At 45.9% G+C, this 18,994-nt stretch overlaps 1 protein-coding gene across 3 annotated transcripts in view; it reads right to left on the bottom strand.

Moving 5' to 3' along the window:
• Positions 1-18,994, bottom strand: part of grik5 (glutamate receptor, ionotropic, kainate 5) — a 108,037-nt gene that overhangs the window by 1,978 nt on the left and 87,065 nt on the right. Inside the window, exons 12-20 of one of the 3 annotated variants that reach the window (XM_052064976.1) lie at positions 14,837-15,040; positions 12,355-12,468; positions 11,446-11,555; positions 11,162-11,335; positions 7,604-7,769; positions 4,470-4,695; positions 3,925-4,053; positions 2,285-2,406; positions 867-1,004 (exon numbers count right to left, since the gene is read on the bottom strand). In XM_052064976.1, the coding sequence (XP_051920936.1) occupies positions 954-1,004; positions 2,285-2,406; positions 3,925-4,053; positions 4,470-4,695; positions 7,604-7,769; positions 11,162-11,335; positions 11,446-11,555; positions 12,355-12,468; positions 14,837-15,040 (1,296 nt within the window). In that variant the 3' untranslated portion in view covers positions 867-953. Of the gene's footprint in view, positions 1-866; positions 1,005-2,239; positions 2,407-3,924; positions 4,054-4,469; positions 4,696-7,603; positions 7,770-11,161; positions 11,336-11,445; positions 11,556-12,354; positions 12,469-14,836; positions 15,041-18,994 lie in introns of those variants that run through there. The other 2 variants (XM_052064974.1, XM_052064975.1) reach the window with 2 other exon arrangements.

The raw sequence follows: 18,994 nt of genomic DNA, 5'->3' as shown, positions 1-18,994 counted from the left end.
AAGATGAGAGGGAGGGAAAAGAAAGACAAAGAGTAGGGCAGGCGGCGGAACGAGACGGCACATGGATGGGAAAAGCGACAAAAAAAGGTGGACGTAGACAAAAAAAAAAAAGGGTGCGGGAGCAGCGATGGAAAGAAAGGAAACGAGGGGGAAATGGATTTCAGGATGGGTAGAGTTTGCAAAGAGCAGAGAGAGTTATTACAATCCAGAGAGACGGCAACACCCAATGTCTGTTTAGTTCAGCGGTCCCCAACTTTTTTTTTGTTGGTGTATTTTTTGCACCACGGACTTGGTTTCACCAAAGCTTTATTTTGAAGGACCAGCACAGAAACGACTAAAATGCTAATGAACGCTCTTTGATCACGGAGCCTATGTTCTAGATCGATATCTGCGATATAGAGAGATCAGATAAAAAAAAATAATAGTAGAGTAGATTCTCCTTTCACCCGAAAAAATAGTCAGTCTTCAGTCGTCGGCAATACCGCAGGGTTTGATTTCACCCGAGACACCGGAGTCGGATCAAAAAGTGGACAAAATGAGTTTTTTTTGGTGGAGCAAAACATGACCAGCAAAAACTCTAATGCTCATATATTCGCTTTCGTGACATGAAATGAGAATAACAAAAGCAAAACTGAGAAAGCACTTTTGACGGCAAGATAATGAGCGATCGACCAATATATAGCGCAGAAACAGGCTCAAGCGGAAGTGCCCGTTTTTCAAAATAAAACGTCTACGGCGTTCTGCCCATCAATAAAATATTTCTTTTGATTTGGTCTCTATGTGCGGCCCCGGAACCCCCCCCCCCCTCCCCCGCCCTCCTTCCCCCCAACAGCTGAGCGGTTGGGGACCGCTGTTTTCGTTCGTTCATGGACACTTCATCATCAGGCAGGCCAGCAACAGGCACGCTTCTCATCCAAACTTCGACACTTACAAAGAGCATTCAAAAGAAAAGGTCATGTGGGCTCACATAGACAGAAACAGTACTCTTTGTCAGAGAACGCAGACTGATGGCAAAGATGGAGGACGCAGAGAGAGACAGCCACCGTGAGATGGGGGAGAAGAAGAAGAAGAAGAAGAAGAAGAAGAAAAAGTAGTAATCCAAAAGATGGAAGACGAAGAATACTAGCGTCATGCGTGGCAGGAGTTCTCAAACTTTTTGGGTTCAGGGACCCCTCACAGGGGAGACATTTGTCCAAGGACCCTCAACATAATCCTTGCACCATTGAAACAACAAACGTGCTCCCTTAAATGCCAGAGGAATTTAAAAGTTGACAATTTGAAAAAAAAGATACAAACTTCAAACGATATGACGTTAACATTTGAATTTGAATAACGTTGCGAACCCCAAAGCTACGGCTCACGGACCCCTGGGGCGTCCCCGGATCCCCAGTTTTTGAACCCTTTATATGGAAAGCTTCTCAAAGGAGATACGTTGGGGACATTTAATGTCGGATCACAAATTCTTCTTAGGGCGGCCCGGTAGTCCAGTGGTTAGGACGTCGGCTTCACAGTGCAGAGGTACTGTGTTCGATTCCAGCTCCGGCCTCCCTGTGTGGAGTTTGCATGTTCTCCCCGGGCCTGCGTGGGTTTTCTCCGGGTGCTCCGGTTTCCTCCCACATTCCAAAAACATGCGAGGCAGGCTGATTGAACACTCTAAATTGTCCCTAGGTGTGAGTGTGAGCGTGGATGGTTGTTCGTCTCTGTGTGCCCTGCGATTGGCTGGCAACCGATTCAGGGTGTCCCCCGCCTACTGCCCGAAGACAGCTGGGATAGGCTCCAGCACCCCCCGCGACCCTAGTGAGGATCAAGCGGCTCGGAAGATGAATGATGAATGAAATTCTTCTTGATTGCGCCTTAGTGTTTGGTGTACTCAAGTTCCTAAATGATAACGGCTTTTCACACTGCACTTAGCAACGTGGTGCTAGGCCGTGCGGACGAAACTTGGATTGGACGGCTTTGCCCCGCAGTTGAGAAACGTTCACTCCGACAGCGGCGTCACAGTGACGTCACAGCCTTCTATCTCGGCAGGTTTTAGTGCCTTCGCCTTTTCTACCTGTGGCTTGCGCAACTTCGAATATCTTGACATGAACCCCAAATCAAGTGATAAGAGCACGAATGCACAAATGAGAGACAAATCCGGCAAACAATCGAAACCACTCTCACGTAACAAGCACACACGTGCGCTCACAGACATGCAGAAGAGAAAAAAAAGGTTGGCGGGGTCGCCGTGGGAACCTACTGGGGTGTGTCTGCGGGTTCGACGAGGACAGGTATGGGGGCATACCTCATCGGTCTCTGCCGAGCGGCGCGTCGACCATACAAACTCCATAATGGCCACAAATACGGCGATGATCAGGCCGCAGATGAGCACCACAAAGATGCCCCCAATGTTCTCCATGCCCAGACCTGACGCACACACAGAAGGACCACCAAATTCGCAACGGGAAAACAATTGCTAGGTTTTCTTTGACCGACCCGTCATGCATGATTGTACAAGATTGATGGATTCTTTACTACAAAGTTATAATTGAGCTATAACAAGAAAAAAAAAACACGTATACAAAACCATCTCCAATGATCATCATATTTTGCGAAGACATTTATCACGTTTGTGAGAAAGGGGTTTTTGTTGTTGTTTTTTTGCAAAGTTGTGCCTGGAAAAAAGAAAAACATGTTATTTAGAGGAAAGAGTAAATGTTATGAGTGAAAGTTAGAATTTGAATAAAGTTACTAATGCGCGTAAAAAAATGTTCGATGCGTTCGAAAAGAAAAAATATGGGAAAAGCCGTGTTATTCGAAAAAAAAAACATAATCTTGCAAGAATTAGGGGGCAATTTTACAAAAGAAAGTCATACGTTTATCAAAATGAAGTTTTAATATTAAAAGAAAAATATGAGTTGTGCTCCAAAAAAGGCTCCTGGAAAAATAATATTGAATGACAAAATTATAGTTATAATTGTACAGATTAATAAAGAAGTAAAAAAAAGATTAAAGCTTTAATATGACAAAAAAGATCATCATTTCAAAAGGTAAAAATGTCATTTTATGAGCGTAAATTAGTCATAGGAAGGGGGTCGTTTGTCTGGACAAAAAAATGAAAAAGGTCATTTGATGAAAAATTATGAGTATACAGTTTTAGTGGTACAAGTAAGTTTGATGTGTTTGAGAGAATCATTATTTCACGAGGGAAAATTTTAATGAGAAAATGCTCGTCATTTTAGAAGAAAATGGAACCCTCCCACCACCAGTCTATTAAAAAAAATAATAATAACAATGTGGTCACTGGATGAGGAAAAAAAAATCTAATTCTAAAAAAAAAATGTTTGAGAACCATTTTGTGTTTATATTGCACTTAATTGAACGCTGTTTGTTGTTTTTTTTCTTCTTTCTACCATATTCTTGCTGCTGGAGGCTGTAAATTTCCCCAGTGTGGGACAAATAAAGGATATCTTATCTTATCTTATCATTTTGTCATTTTATAAGCACAAGCTTGGTTACGGTATTTAAGATAAGATAAGATATTTAGGATGTTTAAGTCAAGTCAAGTCAAGTCAACAGTATTTCTCGAGCACTTTCAAACAGCCATCGCTGCATACAAAGTGCTGTACATGGAGCGATTTATTACACATTTATTACATATTACATACACAATAAACAGTAAGAACCAACATAAGCCCAGTGTCGGGCGGACTCCTTGTACCACCCAAATCAGCACTTTTCTGGAGAGAGCAAGCCATTTTCACTTGAGATTGGTCAATAATTTGGAAAACAAACAAACAAACAAACAAAAACCCTTTGGATTAATCAACAGTATATGTTTGTGGAAAAAAAAAATGGATCAAATTGAGACACGAGAGGCGTTTCAGCCCGATGCTGGCGATCCGATCATGACTTGAGCAGAAGTCCTTTTTGAGTGGGACTGACCTTTGGCCCGGTGGTCCTCCTCTTTGGGACACTGCCCCCCCTCCCACCACCTCCTCTTCAGGATCTCCAGCCTGTTGTTCTCCTGCAGCTGGAGGATGGCCAGCGTGATCTCGTCTCGAAAGGGCGAACCTGGGAGATGAACAAGACCGTCACAGAAGGACCAAAACGGCTGACAAAAATGGTGGGCTTGATAGGCCCGGCGGCGTGCTTACAATACAAATCGTGGGGAAGCTGTTGATTAGAGGGCACTATAAAATAGTCACATATATATATACACACCGACATAAGCGCACACACACACAATTCTTCGTGACTCGATGACGTTCAAATCTTGAGAAGGAAAAATAAATTGGCGGCGCGGTGTTAATTAAAACCACCAGCGCCTATTACGTATCGTGGCACACTTGAAGATTCTTTTTGTTGATTAAGATCCAAGCGTGGAGATAAATGGATCGGGAGCGCACAGGCGATGAGTTGACCTACTTTGCTTTACGAGGCCGTCACTAGCGTGCCGCAAAGGAAAGAGCGTGGGCGCGAGCGCGTACCCAGCGGCATGCCGATGCCGTATCCCTTGGTGTCCAGCAGGCCTCCGATCTGAGTCAGGTTGCAATTGAGGCCGCGGTGGTACTCGTTCATTGTGCTCTCCATCAGGAAGGCGTATTTGGAATTGACCACGCGGGCGATGCCCTCCTCCGTGCTCTTGACGAACACGCTGGGCTGCTTGGAGTTCATGTAGTTCCACATGCGCTGGTACGTCTGGTAGCGAGAGTTCTGCGGAAGGGGACCGGGGTCGGATTGGAAAAGAGTTGGGTCGGGGTCGGTGGAACAGCACCCGAGTGGGTGGGGGGAGAGAGGAGACAGTGGATACAGAAAGTGAACAAGAGCTAGAAAAAAAAATTATTGCTCCCTTTATTGACCATTGAGTGTAAGGAATATTTTTTTTTGGGGGGGGGTTAAAAAAATATTTATTTTGTGGTTTACCATTCCATTGATAAAATTTTTTATTTTAATATATATTTTTATCATGGTGAAATAAAGACTCGATACATAGATTAAAAAAAAAAAAGAAAACAACAGAATTCCTCGCGAAATCGATGTTTTCAATTTTTTTCAATTTTTTTCTTCAATGCATTTTATTATTCATTTTTGAAAATCGATCTAATTTTACCCCTAATGAATCACACAGTAAACATTCATTCATTCATTCATTCATCTTCCAAGCCGCTTGATCCTCACTAGGGTCGCGGGGGGTGCTGGAGCCTATCCCAGCTGTCTCCGGGCAGTAGGCGGGGGACACCCTGAATCGGTTGCCAGCCAATCGCAGGGCACACAGAGACGAACAACCATTCGCACTCACACTCACACCTAGGGACAATTTAGAGTGTTCAATCAGCCTGCCATGCATATTTTTGGAATGTGGGAGGAAACCGGAGCACCCGGAGAAAACCCACGCAGGCCCGGGGAGAACATGCAAACTCCACACAGGGAGGCCGGAGCTGGAATCGAACCCGGTACCTCTAACTGTGAAGCCCACGTGCTAACCACTGGACTACCGGGCCGCCCCTCACACAGTAAACAGCCATCATTAAAAAATTAATCATTACAAATGTCGATATTTTTGTGAACGTATTTTTTTTTCCCCCCTTGTTTTTCCTTGTCAGAGTTGTGTTGACTTTCACTGGTGTCTCCAATTGGCTCCCCGGGTTGGAAAGTGCCAGTCGTATGATTGACATGCGGGCAGTCCCGGATGAAAGCCAACCTCTCGTCACTGTCAACAAACTGCTCTGTGTTTGTTGTCTTTTGCTTTGCTTAATTCCTGCACAATCTCCGTGAGGGATGAAGGAAGGCATTATCGCACGTCACCGAAATCTAACTACGCGGGTGACAACAGAAGCGTTGTGAATCTGCAAAAGGACTAAAAGGACATGCGGGATAAAAAAAAAAATCCAGTGCGAATAATAACGTGGTGACATCAGTGTTGACTAGACGGGCGGGGGCGAGGAAAAAAAAAACAGGGTGACTCGAGAGAAGACATTATTCTGCGGTGGCGTCGGGTCGATGCATCATCAGGCCGCGCTACGGGTGGGCGGGGCTTGCTGGGAACGCACGCGGATGTGTGGCTCGGCATTTAGGGAAAAACACGGCAACGGGATTAAGTGTCTGGAGCGCGCCATGACATATTTTATCAGGGTGCATTGCGGCCTTGTGGGGAAGGGCAAATGCTGTGTATTGTGTTGCAGCAGCCAAGACTAAATAAAAAAAAAGAGTTAAGCTGAGAACGACTGAGATTTCCATCCATGCAGATATATAATTAATAATATAATTGAATTTTTTATTGAAATATTGATCACATTTTATTTTATTTTCTAAAAATTCTAAGACATTTGTGGACCTCATGCAACACAGATGTGGAGCAGTTCTATTTTCCAAATTAAAACATGCAAGAAAAAAAACGCATCAAATGGTGGAGCCTTTCCAAAGTAAAACAACGAATCATGGATGGGCAGTGTCATTCCTGCCACGTCAGTGGGCGCAAAATGAAACACTTTGTCACCCCCCTGCCCCCCCCCCCCGCACCCCCCAAAAAAAATTCGCCCGGTAGTCCAGTGGTTAGCACGTGGGCTTCACAGTGCAGAGGTACCGGGTTCGATTCCAGCTCCGGCCTCCCTGTGTGGAGTTTGCATGTTCTCCCCGGGCCTGCGTGGGTTTTCTCCGGGTGCTCCGGTTTCCTCCCACATTCCAAAAACATGCGTGGCAGGCTGATTGAACACTCTAAATTGTCCCTAGGTGTGAGTGTGAGCGTGGATGGTTGTTCGTCTATTTGTGCCCTGCGATTGGCTGGCAACCGATTCAGGGTGTCCCCCGCCTACTGCCCGGAGACAGCTGGGCTAGGCTCCAGCACCCCCCGCGACCCTAGTGAGGATCGAGCAGCTCGGAAGATGAATGAATGAAAATAAATGTTTCAGAAAAGAACTGTACACAGTTCGATATACAAAATGCAATATAAAATATAGCATTAGCAATATATTTGTAGAATAAATATAATAAATTAGCAATAGCATAGAAAGCACAGCATAAGGTGGCTGTGAACAACCGCTTCAAAGATGTGTTACATGATGTCCAAAACTTGACAGCGACATAATGTGATAAATTTTTCTTTTATGCGCTGATTTGGAATAGAATTCGAGTTTCCCATGTATCAGTGTGTACGTGATAGGAAACCGCTTCCCATCTGTGTTGCATATCATCCCAAAAACTATTCTAACAATTCACGGCTTCTTTTTTTTTTTTCCCCTCCCAACCCACCCCCCACCGTCAACGCAACCGAAAGATCAACAAGACCAAGGGAATACAAACGCTCGCAAACTGGCTAATGGCCATTTCCCTGACAAATCAACAAATCGGCTCACCTACGCACATTCCCATATGTAAACGCACCTACACGGAAAAACACAACATACGCGCACGCACGCTCAAGTTCCACAAACACAGATGCCAACACGGATGCCCCGAGGCGCTCTTGTAAGCAAACAAAAGCCACCTAAACGCATGCCACAGCCAACAGAGCTGAAGTGGCAGATGTGAGGACAAACATTAAGACAAAATGCGTCACGGCGCATTCGATAAAAAGCGACAAGAGAGTAACAAACACAACAAAAACCCCAAAACCCGCACGTACCATGAAGAAAGTCATGGTGCTCCCGCCGTGGATGGTCCCGTACTCGATGTTGGTCTGGTCGGCCAAGTCGTCGGGGGACTCGATGGGGGCCTCCATCCTCTGCACGGTCAGGAAAGCGGCCAGGTTGGCCGTGTAGGACGAGATGATGATGAGGGTGAACGCCCACCTGGACGCAGGGTACGAGAGCAACGGCAATCAGGGTGCGCAAAGTGGCTAATTTGCGTCCTTGGAAATCTCTCCGGGAGGACGCGATTGTGCATCTGTCGCCATGGTGGAAAGCTCTTCAAAAGCCGTTTTGTTTATCGTATGCGCTGTGACCTCCCATTTGATTTCCCTCGGCTTTTTTTTTTTATTTTGTATTTATTTTTGTCAACAGAGCGTTCTTTTACCACCTTTCGTTGTGGCTCCCCGGTGCACAGCAGCCGTCCGTCTGCCGTTGCAAGCGTGGCGCCGTTTCAAACAAAGTCGCGGCGCATTCCCGATGCATTTGGTGCAGTACTTTGTAGGATGCGTGACGCGAACATCCAGAGCACTCTTGGTGACCATAGTAGTTCACAGGTGTCAAACATGAAGTTCGGGGGCTCAGATCTGGCCCCGTCAGATCGTTTCATGGGACGCGCAAAAGCAAATGATGCGCATCGACGTCATGCTTCCAAAACTGCAAATTGTATTGCAAACATTTTCTTGCGACCACTCCCCTTTTCATAATCAACTTTTCAAGTCATCGTCACAATATTTGAACAAAGAGTTTAGTTTAGGGCGGCCCGGTAGTCCAGTGGTTAGCGCGTCGGCTTCACAGTGCAGAGGTACCGGGTTCGATTCCAGCTCCGGCCTCCCTGTGTGGAGTTTGCATGTTCTCCCCGGGCCTGCGTGGGTTTTCTCCGGGTGCTCCGATTTCCTCCCACATTCCGAAAACATGCGTGGCAGGGGGACTGAACACTCCAAATTGTCCCTAGGTGTGAGTGTGATTGGTTGTTCGTTTCTATGTGCCCTGCGATTGGCTGGCAACCGATTCAGGGTGTCCCCCGCCTACTGCCCGATGTCAGCTGGGATAGGCTCCAGCACCCCCCGCGACCCTAGTGAGGATCAAGCGGCTTGGAAGATGAATGAATGAATGAATGAGTTTAGTTTACTGGCCTCTCTGAATTCAAAGCTAGCTACGATGTGGCCAGCGACAAAAATGAGTCTGACGACCTAGGAAGTATTTGAATCCAGTTAAGACCATTGAGGCCAAGGGACTATATGAACAGGTATCGTTTGGTGTTGGTATTGGTATTGGTATCATTTCTGGTATCGCTTATATAGTTCAATTGAGACTATCCCGTCTTTGGGCGGTTACCGTTAGTAACAGCGAGCCTTTAACAGGAGAGGGGGAAATTCACAATATTTGAACAAAGAGTTTAGTTTAGTGGCCTCTGAATTCAAAGCTAGCTACGATGTGGCCAGCGACAAAAATGAGTCTGACGACCTAGGAAGTATTTGAATCCAGTTAAGACCATTGAGGCCAAGGGACTATATGAACAGGTATCGTTTGGTGTTGGTATTGGTATCATTTCTGGTATCGCTTATATAGTACAATTGAGACTATCCGGTTTTTGGGCGGTTACCGTTAGTAACAGCGAGCCTTTAACAGGAGAGGGGGAAATTCACAATATTTGAACAAAGAGTTTAGTTTACTGGCCTCTGAATTCAAAGCTAGCTACGATGTGGCCAGCGACAAAAATGAGTCTGACGACCTAGGAAGTATTTGAATCCAGTTAAGACCATTGAGGCCAAGGGACTATATGAACAGGTATCGTTTGGTGTTGGTATTGGTATTGGTATCATTTCTGGTATCGCTTATATAGTTCAATTGAGACTATCCCGTCTTTGGGCGGTTACCGTTAGTAACAGCGAGCCTTTAACAGGAGAGGGGGAAATTCACAATATTTGAACAAAGAGTTTAGTTTAGTGGCCTCTGAATTCAAAGCTAGCTACGATGTGGCCAGCGACAAAAATGAGTCTGACGACCTAGGAAGTATTTGAATCCAGTTAAGACCATTGAGGCCAAGGGACTATATGAACAGGTATCGTTTGGTGTTGGTATTGGTATCATTTCTGGTATCGCTTATATAGTACAATTGAGACTATCCGGTTTTTGGGCGGTTACCGTTAGTAACAGCGAGCCTTTAACAGGAGAGGGGGAAATTCACAATATTTGAACAAAGAGTTTAGTTTACTGGCCTCTGAATTCAAAGCTAGCTACGATGTGGCCGGCGACAAAAATGAGTCTGACGACCTTGGAAGTATTTGAATCCGGTTAAGACCATTGAGGCCAAGGGACTATATGAACAGGTATCGTTTGGTGTTGGTATTGGTATCATTTCTGGTATCGCTTATATAGTTCAATTGAGACTATCCGGTTTTTGGGCAGTTACCGTTAGTAATAGCGAGCCTTTAACAGGAGAGGGGGAAATTCACCAGAATTTCTGGATATCAAAATGCGCATCAGTCTCTCTAGTGGACAGTATTCAAAAACAATCTTCTTCTGAGGCTTGTGCTTGAGTCACTACAATGGTTGCTAGCGTGCCATTCGGGTGGGACTGCCGTGATAATCGTGTCGTGTGTCTCTGCGTGTGTAGTGTAGTGGAACTCGATGTCAACTTTGACATCAGAGCCTACAGGATATTAAATGGCTTATGAACAGATGTCCACCGGAGTGGCTGATGTGCATGCGCGACCCCCCCAACACTCACGCATAGAAGAAAACAGCCTCCAATTAGCCGTCCACTTCAGTGACTGACGCGGAAAAAAAGGAAAAAAAGATGAATAGCTGTAGTGTACTGTCGTAAATTGAATCTTTTTTTTTTTTTCAACCGGGTACCCTTCAACACTGATTGGCCGCCTTATTGTGAGTTGTATGGCATCAATTTCCGGTGGCCGAGTTCCTCCATCGCATCTCCTGTCTTCCTCCCAAACATCTGTTTCGGCTCCGGGCATTGATTAGCTCAGCACATAACTTCCAGTCCTTCTACAAGCCTCAGGAATGCCTTCGGATGAGTTTTGCTCGGAGCGCGAATTTATCCGTTAGTCCCGAATCTTGCGGCAAGAGAAGAGAACTGAGCCACACGTGCGCCGAAAGACGAAATCTATATGATCTGCCTCTCGCAATCTAATCCTGGTCCTCGAGTTTGTTTGGAGGATTGGCGGATTAATAATTCACGGTACAGGAAGAGGAACAATCTTTTAATATCCCACAAGGGGAAATTTGATTTTACACCCCGTTTGCAATTTACATGTCATCAAAATGTGCGCGTTTATTCAGAGGACTAATGATATGCACCCGAGTAGTTGCCTTGTGCGAGCGATTTTGTCAGTTTTGCTCTGTCTCGCATATCATAATAATAAAAAAAAAAATCTCACGAAACATCCGACTAAGCTCAATGCTCAATCAGACATCAGAAAGCGGACGGATGTCAAGCTTCTTTTTCATTTGATAACATCCTCTGATCTAACCCCCCCTCCGCACCCCCCGGTTGTTAGCTTGTGTTTGCGTGGCGCCCCGGTGAGAAGACTCACCACACTCCACTGACGCATCTGGTGGACAAGGCCCTGGGCATGATTTCGGATCCCTGCTGCATGAATCCGCCGACGGGGAACCACAAGCTGTTGCCCAACGTGTACTGGTTCTCCAGCATGTCCCGGCGCTCTCGCAGACACGGGTGAGGGTTGTACCACTCGTAAGGGCTCAGCCTGGTGGAGAGAACGCAAGTCACGACAGGAGTCCGCCGTTTTGATCGATAGACGCAACCGGGCTAAATGCACCGGCAAGTGACCGGCGCTAATGTAATGCGGTGAGTGACCTTGCAGCCAGGAAGAGTACGCAGCTCACAGCCAGGTAGGCGAGCAGCATGAAGAGCCATACGGCCGGCGAGAAAGGGTCCAGGAAGGAGAAGTAACCTGGCTTACGACCCTGAAGAGGAAATGGGATCCGCGTGGGGCAGACAGACGGCAAGGTGCAAAAAGAGGTCAGGCATCTGCAGTTTGAGAGAAAACTCCCAGCATGCAACACAGCGGTGCACGACCATGTTCGACGCTTCCATCAATACGTGCTCCGTTTCGCAGTGTCTACGGCTCCAAAGCTCATTGGAGATGTAAAGCTGCTAAGTCAGAGTGTTACACAGCGTGGGACTGTTTAGGCCGAATTACGCTAGCTATAGCAATAGCGCAACTCTCAAATGAGGCATTTCATTTCTCCCCCCGGGACCACAAATGCTGAAAAAAAAAAAGATCTTACGGATGGCAAATTGAAAAGACAAAACCAAAAGCCGACCAGAATTTTAAAAAACAAGAAAAAAAAATCCACAGAGTGTAAATCCTGCAAGGCGGGTTTGGACCAATCCCGGTCACAGAAAAGGGAAGGCTGCGCCACTGTGGGAATGGCACAGATTTTTCCCCGAGTTATTTTAACAGCTGTGCCACCCAGTGGGATGATTTGAAAAACACATTACAATTCACAGGGAGGTGGGGGGGGGGGGGGGGGGCGGGGGGTTGCACACCGTTCACATATTTATGAATGAAATATATAATAATGAAAAATAGAGGCGTGCTTTGACTGGAATAAAAAAAGGAATAGAAAAGAAAAAAAATGTACTAATTATGTCCTGGTAAAATTGTGACTTGTGTGACACTAAAAAGCATGCCCCCTCAACCCCCAAAAAAGAAAATAAAATTGAAATAAATCCAGGATGAGATGCTTAAAAAAAGCTTACCAGGTGAACCCTGTACAGGATGCTGATCCCCAAGGTCATAAAGGGCTTGGAGAAGTCGATCACCTTCTCGCGCTCCGACGTGATGGTGAAGCCCGCCACGGCCAGGTCGGCTTTCTGCGGGGGACGGATGAAAATAGATCAACGATGGAGCATGAAGAGCCAGAATCCGAGCAACAAAAGTGTTCAGGTGGGTGTAAAAAAAAAAAAAATTAGAACGGCACGCATTTGACGGCAGAGCAGCCACAAGTGCTCGAATGCATTCGAATAGAAATTTGGAGAAAAACAACCCTTCTATCCATCAACTAAAATGAGGCTAATTGTGAGGAAGCACGGGCTTGTCACATTTTTCCACCTCTGTAGCCCCTCTTGCATGCTTTCTCCCCCAACCTCCTCCTCCATTAGAAGCTAATTGATGAACATGGGTCGCTAATTACAGCTGAGTGATCAGGCGGTACTTGCGTCGGTTGATGGTAGCCCGTGGAGAGCTGGCGGGAGCGCCAGAGTGGCAGACCCCCCCGGGGGTGCGGTGGGGGGGGGGGGGGGGGGGTCTAACAGTCTGGGCATATGGTAATTAAGCAGAACAGGCCGATTGGGCTCTCTTATTAACCTGCCGAGACCACCTCAAAATGGCTTCCAAGGGGTGAACATGGTGGGGTGAAATATATTATTAAAAAAAATAAAATAAAAAACCCGACATGAGCAATTTTGGGCCATGTAAGCGCTGACTTTGAAGGAACTATTATGTCAGCGTGTGTCCCAGATAAGCCCCGCCCCCTCTCCCTTGCCCCACCTCAGATCCCCTACTGAGGAAATAAGGAACGGCAGAGTTTGTGTGTGTGTGTGTCGATGTGTGTGTGATCAACTCCTAATGCATACAGTGGAGAAAAAAAAAATAACATCAAATGAAGAAGCTATGGGCGGCCCGGTAGTCCAGTGGTTAGCACGTCGGCTTCACAGTGCAGAGGTACCGGGTTCGATTCCAGCTCCGGCCTCCCTGTGTGGAGTTTGCATGTTCGGGCCTGCGTGGGTTTTCTCCGGGTGCTCCGGTTTCCTCCCACATTCCAAAAACATGCATGGTAGGCTGATTGGACGCTCTAAATTGTCCCTAGGTGTGAGTGTGAGCGTGGATGGTTGTTCGTCTCTGTGTGCCCTGCGATTGGCTGGCAACCGATTCAGGGTGTCCCCCGCCTACTGCCCGGAGACAGCTGGGATAGGCTCCTGCACCCCCCGCGACCCTAGTGAGGATCAAGCGGTTAGGAAGATGAATGAATGAATGAAGAAGCTATGCTACACAAGGGCACAGTGTCGATTTGGTTTTCAAGACCTCTTGCAAAGTGAATTCAGAGATTTGGTCGCAGCAGATGTTGGAAGGTGGCTGTTGTTTACCTTGACGCCTGCTAGCATGTCGCACAAAATGAAGTGGAGGATATAAACTTTCAGGGGTTGTCAAACTCAATTTTGTCGCAAGCCACATTGGAGTTACGGCTTCCCCGAGAGGGCCGTTACGACAGCGAAACCGAATAAATGTTTCATCAGGAAATCGTATTATTACTTGTGCACAATAAATTGATGGATAACTTGCTTTGAAATCAGTCAACTATTTGTTGGGTGCAAACAGAGTAACAAAATTATTACAATTTTTTAAATGTATTATTATTATATATATCATTATTTATTATTATTTTTATTTATTACACATGACAAATTGACATCATGGTACAAATTTTAGCAAGGGCCATGGAAGTTGACACACATGATTTGCTTTCCCGGGCCACATAATATGATGTGGAGGGCCAGATCTGGCCCCCCGGCCTTGATTTTGACACCTGTGATATAGTGCATGATATAGTTTGGGTTTATGGATTGGATCTGGCGGGTTCTAATAAAAACTCGTCCCAATTCACAAATGTTGGCTTATATCGGGTTTTATATGCATCCACTGGATTGGATCGGACCATTCCAAGTTAGTACCTGAACGAAATCCTCCTCGGAGGGGACTTTAACCGATTGCCACCAATTTAGAAACGGGCAAACTAGACAGATGGGCGATGCGAAATGTGCTAATTGGGAGTTTTTACTGTGACATGAAACTCTTGATCAACATGTCACCATGAAACACAAAATGCTTAGAACAAGTTCCGATGTTGAGCAAAAAATGCGACGAAAGAAGAAAGTCCCACTTTAAGGAGATCCATCCATCATATTCCATAACCTGTCACTGCGCCATCTAGTTATTATATGACACTCATTCCAAAATCTTGGTCTACAGCCCAGCCACAGACAGGCACATTTGTTTGTTAGCCGGTTTGCTGCAATTCTCCACTCGCTGCAGCTGCATAACAATGAAGCTGTTTTGAAAATTTATACCTACTTCCATTGCTTTATTTATAGCTAGACTGTGGCCGGGCATTGTAAAAATGGTTTCCGAGTCCAAACAGAAACCGACCGTTGTCTTTAGAGGTTCCGCTCGACAAGGACTCACCCTGTTTATAAGCTCCCCCACCATGCCCGTCCAGGAGCCGTTGGGCTCGGGGGCGCCGTACAGCCCGTCGTCCACCAGCTTGAGCTTGAAGGAGAACTTGAGGATGTCCGCCAGTTCCCTCAACATGTCCACGCAGAAGCCCTCATACTGGTCGTTGCCCTGGAAGTCCTGGTAGTTGTCCTTGCGCATCACATACGGGTTTTCCTGAATAGAAGATAAAGGCAAGCAATGTTGCGTCCAACTGGTGAAAGGGCAAATACCGGCTGGGCACGGGTCATTTATCCATGATGATGTTAACTGAGACCATAGCGTGCCCACTTTGCGTTTAATTTGTTCCGTGATCACGCCCAAAACAATGGCAAATCATCTTACCCCATTGAAACAAATAGAAAAGTCATTAATCTGTTCCGGACGTTTTTAATAATAAATAATAAAATAATACTGGATAAAATTGTGGGCGGCCCGGTAGTCCAGTGGTTAGCACGTCGGCTTCACAGTGCAGAGGTACCGGGTTCGATTCCGGCTCCGGCCTCCCTGTGTGGAGTTTGCATGTTCTCCCTGGGCCTGCGCGGGTTTTCTCCGGGTGCTCCGGTTTCCTCCCACATGAGGATCAAGCGGATAGGAAGATGAATGAATGAATGAATGGATAAAATTGTCTGTTACAAAAACAGACTAATGATATAATTAAACAGAATGCAATGACTGAAACAGTTTGCGCAGCATGATTCAGTGCTGTAACCCAATTTATTGAGCTGTTCCTTGCCTGCCTTGGCCATTTGGGTGGTAGTTAATACAATCGTGCAGCCAAACAAAGAAGAACAGGACAACTTCTACGACTACTCTAAGTGACTCAGTAAGATGAGTAGATAAATCTACGCAGACGATAAAGAATACACGCCAGTGAACATTGTTACATCTGTCTATTTGAGTTGCTACAACATAACGTGACCCGTTACTGCTCCTGTAATCGCGCCGCATGTTAAACGGCCTCGCAAATGTTATCACTTGCGCAGCATCGCTGACAGGCATCCTACACTTGTATCCTGCATAAAGTTAAATCAACGTTTGTTCGTGTTTATTTGACTCCCTGACGAAAATAAGATGGGAGTTTATTTAGAGGGGAAAGCCACAACTTTCACAGTAGTTGGCACACAAAAGCTCTCTGTTGTGCGGCGTCTGCGTCTCATCACATCAAACTCCTCTGGGCTTGTTTTTCTTCATTCCTCTTCTCTTGTTTAGAATGACTGCGGGTTCCTCGGCAGCTCCTTTCCCTATTCCACTTCCACTTGGGAACGGTTTTGTGTAATCCTCCAGAGAGACAGAAACGAGAGCTCGTGGAAGCTCCCACATCGCATGACAGTCTCTTCCAAATTCAAAAATCTTTTTTGGGGGTATATTTGACCCTCAAAAAAGTTACTTTCTAGGCTTATGATGCTACAAGCTATAGCTACTGTTAGACTAAACGAAATGATTTAAGTCACACACTACCACATTTTACTTTATAGCGAAATGCTAGTTGTTGCGAAAGAGGGTCACAAATTCTTCCTCTGAACTATATATATATATATATATATATATATATATATATATATATATATAATACTACTACTATTTGAAAACAAATACTGGTGTTCTGTTGAATAATCAGTTACTTGAAGGTTTACAACACTCTGACACTGATGCTATTCATTAGCCTAGCCCAGGGGTGGGCAAACCTTTTGGCTCGGGGGCCGCATTGACTTTTAAAATTTGACAGAAGGGCCAGGTCAGCACGAGCTATGGTACATTAAAAAACAAACAAACTACATTTGTTGACAGTCCATATCCAACATCAACAGAACAAAAGCACGAAAGTACTGCATTAATATTTTTTTTTACATGACGACAGTGCTGTTGATGACCTATTTTAGCCTGTGCATTTCTGCAGATGGGTTGTGATCAGACCAGTAGAAGTAGAGCAATACAGAGGTCCTAAGTGGTTGAAAAGATCCCCCCCCCCTCCCGTGTTCTGCAACTTCAAGTCAATGCGCCACCTGGTGGTGAAATGCCTGTCCAATGGAAATGAATGCAATCATTCACATCAAACCTTAATTGTGGACCAACCTTCGGCGGGCCGGATTAAAAAGACCAACGGGCCGGATTCGGCCCGCGGGCCGTAGATTGCCCAATTCTGGCCTATCCCGTTTATGGTTGGTTAGCATTAAGCTAAACAGTCTAAATTAAAATAAGTTTACAGTATGTTGTTGGTCTGAATACACGTGTGTGTTAAGAATGACCGCTTCCATCTTGGAAAAACTCACACCACCGGACTTTAAAAATGCTTTCTTTTCTTTTTAAACTCTGGTCTTTTCGCGAAATATTTTTTGAACCCGGAATCTCCCAACTGCGAGGCTATCGCGCTAACCACCAATTCACCGTGCTGCCATTTTCTTTCATATGAAATGCATTGATAAGCCTTAGAAATAATTGTTCTGGTAACGCAGTCCAGTTTTAAACCACTGCAAATTAAAACGACAACAATACATATCCAAATTAAGGCCACTTGCAATTATTCCACTTGGGAATGCTGCAGATTCGATTCAGCTCGTGTCGTCCTCCAGTGACCCCCAACAAATATTTTTTTTCAAGCTCAAGGGCCAATAAATCTGATGATGTAGTGGTTGTGCATTTGCAAGATATGTTTGGTGCTTGCCGGGTCGCCGCAGAACACATTTGCATCTCTCTCCCGTGAGATCCTCCCAGTCTGACTCAATTCCAATAGCCAATTAGCCTTTTTGTTTTGTTTTAAGGAAAGAAAATGGCAGCGCTGATGCATTCTGGCTGCGGATGCGAGCTAAAACATCAATTCTTTTCCATTCCAAACAGGTAGTAGTCTTTTCCGCAGTGAGAGGAGGAAAAGCTGCGGGAGAACACGTAGAGCAAACCAAGGACAAAAAGCTAGCCTAAACATTTTGATGAAATGATTTTAAATGCGTCTCTGTAAGCTTTATTATTATTATTTTTTCTTTCTGTCTTAAGTGGTGTATTCTCAACACGCACTTCACACTCCGAATCGAGGGCGAGAGGTACCGCTGGGAACGGTAGGACTTCATCTGAATGAGCGCTGCCGGAGTTTAACTCTAGCGCAGACCGTAAAGGACGCTCACTGCAGTGGCAAACGTCACCGAAGGTAGCTGTGCACCCCACGTCAACAACGCGGCTCCCCGGCGAGAGCTGTTCAAAAGTGCGGTTACAGTGATCGCGGTGCTTTTGTAAGCACATTACAAAACACGCTATCAAAGCACTCCGTCTGCCACGCGAGCCAAAGCTTTCCAGGGAGCATTTGATTTAATGCGGCAACAACAAGACACTTTTTTTTTGGTTGGTTGTTTCTGTGTGCCCTGCGATTGGCTGGCAACCGGTTCAGGGTGTCCCCCGCCTACTGCCCGAAGACAGCTGGGATAGGCTCCAGCACCCCCCCCCCCCCCCGTGACCCTTGTGAGGATAAATTAATTCATTCATTCATTCATCTACCTAACCTATCCCAGCTGTCTTCGGGCAGTAGGCGGGGGACACCCTGAATCGGTTGCCAGCCAATCGCAGGGCACACAGAAACAAACAACCATTCGCACTCACACTCACACCTAGGGACAATTTAGAGTGTTCAATCAGCCTGCCGTGCATATTTTTGGAATGTGGGAGGAAACCGGAGCACCCGGAGAAAACCCACGCAGGCCCGGGGAGAACATGCAAACTCCACACAGGGAGGCCGGAGCTGGAATCGAACCCGGTACCTCTGCACTGTGAAGCCCACGTGCTAACCACTGGACTACCGGGCCGCCCGCTGTGAGGATAAAGCGGATCGGAAAATGGATGTACGGATGGATTTTCCTTCTGTTCCTCCTAATCCCAAATTGTACAAGTCGATCAGTAGCATAGCTAAGCAACGGAAGGGAATTCCGGGCGGTACGTTTTATTCCTGAGCAAGGTCGCGGCGGCGGTTAGCTTCCCACGGTTCGTCGTCATGAAGGTTCACTATGAGGGGAAAATATGTGGTCATTCTAATGAAGTTTACGTTCGTTGTAAGCAAAATTGGCACATGAAAAATGAATTTTGTGAAATCGAGACTTTGAAATGAAAAAAAAAAAGCATTTTTCGTGCGATTTGACCATCGTTTTG

The sequence above is a fragment of the Hippocampus zosterae genome, chromosome 5 (assembly GCF_025434085.1).
Source record: "Hippocampus zosterae strain Florida chromosome 5, ASM2543408v3, whole genome shotgun sequence".
Classification (NCBI taxonomy): domain Eukaryota; kingdom Metazoa; phylum Chordata; class Actinopteri; order Syngnathiformes; family Syngnathidae; genus Hippocampus; species Hippocampus zosterae.
This window is presented reverse-complemented; position numbering and strand designations above follow the sequence as displayed.